At 40.3% G+C, this 8,426-nt stretch overlaps 1 protein-coding gene across 1 annotated transcript; it reads left to right on the forward strand.

Annotated features, from left to right (window-relative positions):
- The first annotated feature begins 2 nt into the window (after positions 1-2).
- comtb (catechol-O-methyltransferase b) lies at positions 3-8,337 on the forward strand. The gene is made up of 6 exons (XM_069714212.1): positions 3-263; positions 1,362-1,533; positions 7,185-7,302; positions 7,391-7,584; positions 7,661-7,792; positions 7,872-8,337. Exons 1-6 carry the CDS (start codon positions 178-180, stop codon positions 8,049-8,051), a joined length of 882 nt encoding a protein of 293 aa, XP_069570313.1. The 5' UTR covers positions 3-177; the 3' UTR covers positions 8,052-8,337.
- Positions 8,338-8,426: the final 89 nt, after the last annotated feature.

An 8,426-nucleotide genomic window follows, 5' to 3' on the forward strand; every position in this document is an offset into this window, starting at 1 on the left:
GTGTGTGTGTGTGTGTGTGTGTGTGTTGTGTGTGTGTGTTGTGTGTTGTGTGTGTGTTGGTCGACTGACGAGAACAGGTCAGTTGTTCATTCCTTTCATGCTCACATTCAGCACAGCTCTGAGAAGGGGGATGGAAAGAAGAGGAGGGAGGAGTTAGTTTCTTGCAAGCGCAGGCATATGTCCCGGCTGTTGGAACTCACATATTGTCCTCTGGCAGCGAGAGGAGGTGAGAAGAGCACAGGGAGCACTGCCTGCCTACACATGTAAGTCTTATTTTCTGTTAGATTTTAATCAGAAACCTCTTAAAAGTGCATGCGCTGATTTTTTTTTTTTTTTTTTTTAATTCCTAAAAAGACTGTTCCTGTGTTGCTTCAGGGAGACCACAGCTCAGACTGGTATTAATTCCTGATTTGGACTGAAGCCTGTGTGCACTTCTGGTATTACAAAATTGGTTGTGTTTAGTGGAAAAACGAACACTGCCGTAACACTCCAGTCTTCCTATTCTAACAACAAATAATGTATTATATCTTCAATAATGAGCAAGTTTTGGATATTCCGATAACCTTTAAGCGTTGTGTTGTCCTTTCTGTTCTTTTTTTTTTTTTTTTTTTTACTTTTTATGATAAAAATTTAAATAGAGATTGAGTTTAGGTAAATAGTATTTGCACAACATGTGACTTGTGCACATAACTGCTCTGCATTTCAGTCTCTGAATCCTGTATGTTAGGAGGAAGCCAAAGTAAAGGTTAAAGTGCCAGTGGTCTGCCTTTTGTGACACGGCTCTTAACCCGCAGCCAGTTGCCATGCAACTCAAACTCCAAATCAAAAGGAATTACCTCAACCACCACTGGTCTGCCACAGTTGCATTATTAATTCAACATGGAGTCGATTCCAGCTTCACTCTTCACTGCTTTCCCACAGAAGGAGCTCCTGTTTAAGATTCTGCCTGTACTTTTCTCTTTCATTTGTTTTACTCTGTTCCTTCCCTATTTTATCCGTGCAAGAGATCTCTAAATAGATGATTTGCTCCTAAGAGTGGGAGCGCCGCACACAAAGCACAGTGTTGTGTGTTTCTCAGTGTTTATTGCAGTTAATGTTAAATTATAACCTACAGTGAAATCATCATATTGAGGCGCCTGTGTGGGTTTACAGCTTGGGCATGGCAGCAGCAGCATAGTGAACACCCATCTCATTACCCAGCACAAAAGGAGAGGTAGGGTGGGGGGGGTGGGGGGGGGACATGAGAGATTTCATTTATCTTGTGCAGATGTGTTTGCTATTGTCTGTGGCCTCTTTCCACCATGCACAACCGTACACTATAACCATACTTACCGTGTTTACGCTCTGTGTCTCGGCTGCAGGATGTTGCTGACTCTTCTTTACAGTTTCACCGGTGGAGCGGCTCTCCTGTATGCCCTGTACAGATGGTTGATCCCCTCCATTGTGCAGTATCACGCAGGATTGGCGCTGATTTGGCACGATGTCATCGTGGAGCGAATGCTGGACACGCTGACCCAGTCCACACGTCCTCAGGTGTGCCTTCAATAAACACTCACCTCTCACAAGATCAGCCCTAACACGCTGATAACTAGATTGGTGTTCAGGCAGTCTTGCAAGCACAGGAGATTGAGTGATGGTAATATTCTGATTTAGGCCGACAGAAAATGAAGCTTTGTAAATAATAACAAAAGTGTGGCTGAGCACTTTATTAGGAACACCTATACACCTGCCTATTCATGCAATTATCCAATTAGACAAACTTGTGGCAGCAGTGCAGTTCATAAAATCCTACAGATACAGGTTATGTGTTTCAGCTCGTGTTGACATCAAACATCAGAATGGAAAAAACACCTCTCGAGTCTGACATGATTGTTGGTGCCAGACAGGCTGCTTTGAGTATTTCAGAGACTGCTGACCTGAACAGTCTGTAGAGTTTACTTAGCATAGTGCAGCCAACCAAAGGGCCGCACTAACTCAAATAACCAGTCTTCACAGAAACGCATGATGTCAAAGCTTGGGTCGGAAGAGCTACAATAAAGGAAGATCTTGTAAGGTTCCACTCTTGTTCCAGCAAAAACAAAAATCTGAGGCTGCAGTGGGAACAGGCAGAAACTGAACAGAGGAAGACCAAAAAATGCAGCCTAATCTTACAAATCTCCATTTCTGCTGAGGCTGCAAATGCTAAACTCAGACCACTGTGTCAACAGCATGAATCCATGGATCCAACAATCCAAGTTGCTGCTTCTGTAAAGGTGGTGGGATGTTTTTTTGGTACTTTTTGGGCTCCTTATTACAAATTAATCTTGGTCATATGTTGCACCCTAATCACATTGTTGTATCCCTTTTTGGCCACAGTTTACGTCTTATAATTGCTACTTCCAGCAGAACACTGCACCATGTTACAAAGCAAAAGTTGTCTCAAACTGGTTACATGAGCATGACAGTGAGTTCAGTGGACTTCAGTGGCTACTCCTATCAACAGATCTGAATCCACTCCAGCACCACTGAGATGTGTTCAAACAGGAGATACACAGCATGAATGCACAAATGATGTGATACAATTCAGTCAATGAGGATCAGAATCTCAAAGCAATGATTCCAACATGTGAAATCCATTAAACAAAAAACTGAATCTTGTTTTGAGAGCAAAGGTCCTACCCTGTATTCCTCATTAAGCTATTCCTAATAAAGTGCTTAGCGGGTGTACACATAGGTCTATTGCCAATGACACTAAAGTACATGCAGGCACGAGTACAACCACATTTCTCAAAAAGTTGGGACTGTATAAAATGTAAATGTAAACAGAATGTGATGATTTGCAAATGCTATAAACCCATGTTTAATTGAAAATAGAACAATGACAACACATCAAATCTTTAAAATAAAAATGTAATTGTTTTTTGGAAAATATATGCTCATTTTGAATTTAATGGGACAACACATTGCAAAAAAGTTGGGATGGGTTTGTTTACCACTGTTACATCACCTTTTCTTTTAACAACAGTGTGTACATGTTCGGGAACTGACGAGAACAGTTGCTGTAGTTTTGACAGTGAAGTGTTGTCTCATTCTTTCCTGATATAGGATTTTAGCTGCTCAACCATTCAGGGTCTCCTTTGTCGTTTTGGGCTTTTGTTGTTTCATGGTGCGCCAAATGTCTGGACTGCAGGAAGGCCAGTTTAGCACCCGGACTCTTCTAATCCAGAGCCATGCTGTTGTAATACATCCAGAATGTGCTGGGGCGTTGTTTTGCTGTAATAGGGAATGACCATCCCTAAAAAAGATGCAGCGTATGCTGCTCCAAAACCTGTATATTTAGTTCAGCATTAGTTGTGCTTTTCCAGATGTGCAAGCTTACCCATACCATGTGCACTAATGCATCCCCGTACCAGCACGGATCTTGGCTTTTGAACTGTGCATTGATAACATGCTGGATGCACCCTCTGCTCTTCAGCCTGGAGGACTCGGCATCAATGATTTTCCAAAGAATTTTGCATTTTGATTAATGACACCATAGGACAGTTTTACACTTCACCTCAGTCCATCTTAAATGAGCCAAGGCCCAGAGAAGACTTGTGGATCATGTTTATATCCGTTTTTTTCTTTGCATGGCAGAGTTTTAACCTGCATTTGTGGATGCAGCGATGAACTGTGTTCACAGACGATGGTTTTCGGAAGTGTTTCTGAACCCATACAGTGATTTCCACTACAGAATTATGTCTGTTTTTAATGCACTGCTGCCTGAGGGCCAGAAGGTCAAAGCCATATAATGCTGTTTCTTGGCCTTGTACCTTGTACCCGTCTTCACTGCTGAGAGACTCTGCCTCTCTGAAATGCTCTTTTTATACCAAATCATTTACTGATCTGTTGCCAATTAACCTAATTAGTTGTGAAATGTTCCACCAGGTGTTTTTTTTTAGCATTCACAACTTTTTGAGATGTTGCTGGCATCAAATTCAAATGAGCATATATTTTCCAAAAAACAATACAACTTCTCTGTTTCAACATTTGATACATTGTCTTTGATCTACTTTCACTATGGGTTTACATAATTTGCAAATCATCACATTATGTTTTTATTTAAATTTTTCGGAGTTCCAAAATTTTTGGGAAATGGTTGAATGGCATGCACGCTCTTTACACAGTCTCCACTTCATCTGTATATGTCTGCAGTGTAATGCAAATTCTAATGCTTTGTTGCAATGGATATTATACAGGGTTGATTTCATCAAATTGTATGAGGTAGCATAGTTGCACCTAATGAAATAAGGTTGAACATGAGTGTTAAGGTAATTTAAGCGAACAAAGCAAATTAAAGAATTCTATAGAGCAAGTTGTAGTTACCTTCACTGAATTGTATTAGCAGCTTTGTAAGCCTGTATTCAGGCACAATTGTGCCTTTGGCAAAATGCTAACATCAATGCTCAATGATTTGTCATGAAACAATAGCCCCTTTACAGGGTTAGTTAATACCATTTACAGTATAATAGCTGTATTCTATCACGGTGTCCCTCTACTCTGCTGTCATGCTTGCTAGCTCAGTGCATGGGACACGTTAGTGTAACAGAGGCATTATTAATGTTATCATGTCCCCTGCGATTGTCCTGCATTATGTGTTACAATCTTATCAAGAAAGATGTTTGCTGTTGCAGACACAAACAATTTTTTAGTACTCTTTTCCATAAATCTATATCCATTTTATTGCCTGCATGGGAAAAAAAATGCAGAAGGCAATGAACAATCGGAGCAAAGTTGAATGGGTGCTTGTCATAACATGCATGAGTGATATAATTTAGGAATAAGACAAAGTACAGATAAAATTCATAAAGTGTACAGTACACCTAGAATTACTGCCTTGTGATTGTGTGCCTCTGCCAACCAGTCAAGTTGCAGTTTACTTCCGTGTTTATCTGGGTGTTCCTGAGATATCGTGTTCACGAGCATGATTCTTTTTTCCTTGTGTTAAATAATTTGGCTGGAGAGTTCTTGTCTATGTCTCTAAAAAAAAGCTTTAGGCCTTTTTCTCTTTTGATCACATTGTGTGCACCATGTCGCTTCTCAGTTAGTGAGCAGATAAAAACAGCAGAAATGTACGTTGGACTTTGTAGGCAGGGTTTCTCAGAAGTACACATTCAAAAGAAAGCATTCAATGCAGAAACCAGCTGCAACTATATACAGTGTTCCTTTTAATATCAGTACGGAAATATGTTTCCATTGTATGTGTTTTTTATTTTTTTTATTATTATTATTATTTCTGTGTGAGGCAGGATAAAGCTCACAGATCAGAGCTAGACCAGAAAGTTGTTGGCCTAAATCCCTGAAATAAATTTAAATGGTTTACAAGACATTTTGAAACATGTATGAATCACCTTGTCGACGACTGTCGACGACCTATTATGCTTTTCCTTTTTTTCCCTGTTATATCTATAATACTACAATGTCAGATGTTCATATTAAATGTGGCCAAAGTATTCAAATAATGAGATAAAGAAGTAGTGAGCTCTACACGCTCGATTCATGATGAGCTGATGTCAGCTTGTCACAGATTTCTTTACATGGCCATTTGCTCCAGGCGCTGCATGCACACGAAACACATGGACTCGTCCTTCCACCCACTCAGTCTGTCTGTGATACCAAAAACAGTGATGCTCCGGCAAAGATATTCAATGGCAAAAGCCTGTTAAACTACAGTCCAGTGCATTTCACCTATTAAGACCAGCGTATACAGCAAAAGTTTTCTGTGCATGTATTTTATGTCATACAACAGACAGGTAATGAGTTCAAAACCACATTTCCCTGCTTTATTTTTGTTGCTGTGGATATTTCCCTGCTCATATTCCAGATTGATTCAGGCTTGTGCGATAGATTTGAAAATTTGCAATTTCCCATCAAAAATGACAAATCATCTTGGCTAGTAGGTTAAGAGATTTTATTTCCACCGCTGGGACCAATCAGAAGACAGAGAGCTGTTAGGACTAGGGGCCTTAAAAAGGCACCGAGGCTGCATAAAGGCCCGTTATAAGATAATCATGTTTTTGTTTTTTATCTCTGAATTATGCAAAGCTACTCTAGCAGAGTTCACGAATCAAAATAAAAAAAAAACCTGCAAATGAACCTAAAAGGTCTCCTTTAAATCAAAGGCATTGCACACCACACGTGTGTCAACTGCAGCTCTGCTAAAGCTCACATCGGACATGTTGTGTGCTGAGGAGAAACTGTAAGACAACTTTGAGAAGCTCTTATGAAGGCGGCAGCCTATACAGCACACACAAGTGGCTTAATGTCTTGATTCGAAACAGCTGTGCGGCAGGCAGCAGGTTACAGTGGTGATCAGCTGATGGGAAACAGGTGTGCAGGAAACATGCTGAGTGGAGACTCGGATAAATACGAACTATACTGTTATATTATGTGCTTTTGTCAACATATGTTCAGGATATTGTGTCCTGAATCTGGCTTCTAGAAATCTGGATCATTATTACAGTTTCTGCAGCCTTGTTTCCATTTGATATTTGGAAATAACGAAGACAAAAAAATGTTCTTTTAACTTATTTTTGCTAATATTGGACTTTAAAAAGATACAATCTTTATTTAGAAAACAAAAACAAAAAGCGCCCAGCCCTGTGCTTACATTGTGTAGACCACAAACGAATTCAGTAAGGCCTCTGCACCTTTCTAAACAGGTAGCCTATCTGTGAAATATGTAAAAATGACTGTAAGGCTTATCAACAGTTTAAAAATGAATTTATATAGAAAAGACAATTAATCCCTGTTTATTTTACAGTAAAGCAATTTTTTTTGCTCCAAGTGCTCTGTTTTTGTTAAAGTTAGTTGTGTATGCATCCATAAAAACCTCAGAGGGACAGGTGCTGCATACATTAAAATGTCGGCACACATTGCAATCACAGTCATTTGGTGGGATTTACAGGTGACATTGGATATTCTTCTCCAGGCAAAAACACAAGGAAAAAGGACAGAAATAAATAACACCACATATTTATGTGTTAAAACAGAGCAAAACCCCCATAAAAAATGAGTTTAAAAAGATGAAACATCAAGTAAAGGGATTCATGCCAACACAACTAGTGTCTTGTGAAAGCATTTTAATAGCTTAGTAATGCTGGTAGCATCTTATTGACCTTTTATAATAGTAAGTGGTTTTGTGTTTGGACTTCATCTCCCTCCAGCGGCTTCTACGTGCAGTACAGAAAAACGCCACTAGAGGAGACCCTCGCAGCGTGGTCAAAGCCATAGATCAGTTCTGCAGACAGAAGGAGTGGGCCATGAATGTGGGGGATGAGAAAGGTACTGATGTTTTATTTGTATGATTTTGTGCATTCATTTGTAAAATCATTAGCTTACTGAATTTGTGTTGTTATTTTTCTTGCCACAGGCTGCATTCTTGACTCTGTGGTGTCTGAGGTGAACCCAGCCGCTGTTTTGGAGCTGGGAACCTACTGTGGTTACTCCACGGTGCGGATTGCCAGCCTGCTTCCCCCTAACTCCAGGCTCATCACCCTTGAATTCAACCCCGACTTTGCTGCGATTGCTCGTCAGGTCATTGCTTGGGCCGGACTGGAGGACAAGGTGAAGCCACATGTCTTAAAATGTTTTATTTGCACAGTGTGTTCAGGTCAGGTGACAGTGTGTTTCTTCTTTTTAGGTCCAGTTAGTTGAAGGAGCGTCTGGTGACCTGATCCCCAAAATGAAGGAGCAGTTTGGGGTGACAACATTTGATTTGGTTTTCTTGGATCACTGGAAAGATCGCTACCTTCCTGACACAAAACTGATGGAGGCAAGTTTGCTCAAGCTCATTTCATACTGATCAAACTTTGTCTGCCCTCACACTCTGACTGGACTCTTTTTTTTATCAGGAGTGTGGCCTCCTAAGGAAGGGAAGCATCTTGCTGGCAGATAACGTCATCTGCCCTGGAACTCCTGACTACCTCGCATACATTCGCAGCAGTCCTCGATACGAAAGCCAGTACTTCAAATCTCACCTGGAGTACACCAAAGTGGAGGATGGCTTGGAGAAATCTGTATTCTTAGGGTAGTTTTTAACCAAAAGTGTCCTGTTTTACACTGGTACTAGTTAACCTCTGACCTCCTTTTGTCCTGGATTCATTGAGCAGACTTAAAATGAGAGGTTGAATCTGTTTTTGTAATGTCATAGTATGTTCATTTGAAATTAAAAGTAAAAGGAGAAACGTGTGTTGTGAGCTTTAATTTGCAAAACTATGTGATGGAATTACTTGATACACGCTTTGAGATGTCTATACTGGTACAGCAGACAACAGTGCGAAGCTACATTCAAGCCTCAAATTGACAGATGAGCTGCAAACTGATATGGGGGCTGGTTTTCCCAGAGCATCAACTCAAATCAATAATAAATCTAATCCAGCTGCATTTTGTGGTGCAGAAACCTAGTT

This window comes from Brachyistius frenatus, unplaced genomic scaffold (genome assembly GCF_029030835.1).
Source record: "Brachyistius frenatus isolate BFR_SWC_R1_liver_20210118 unplaced genomic scaffold, ASM2903083v1 Contig_4, whole genome shotgun sequence".
Lineage (NCBI taxonomy): Eukaryota > Metazoa > Chordata > Actinopteri > Embiotocidae > Brachyistius > Brachyistius frenatus.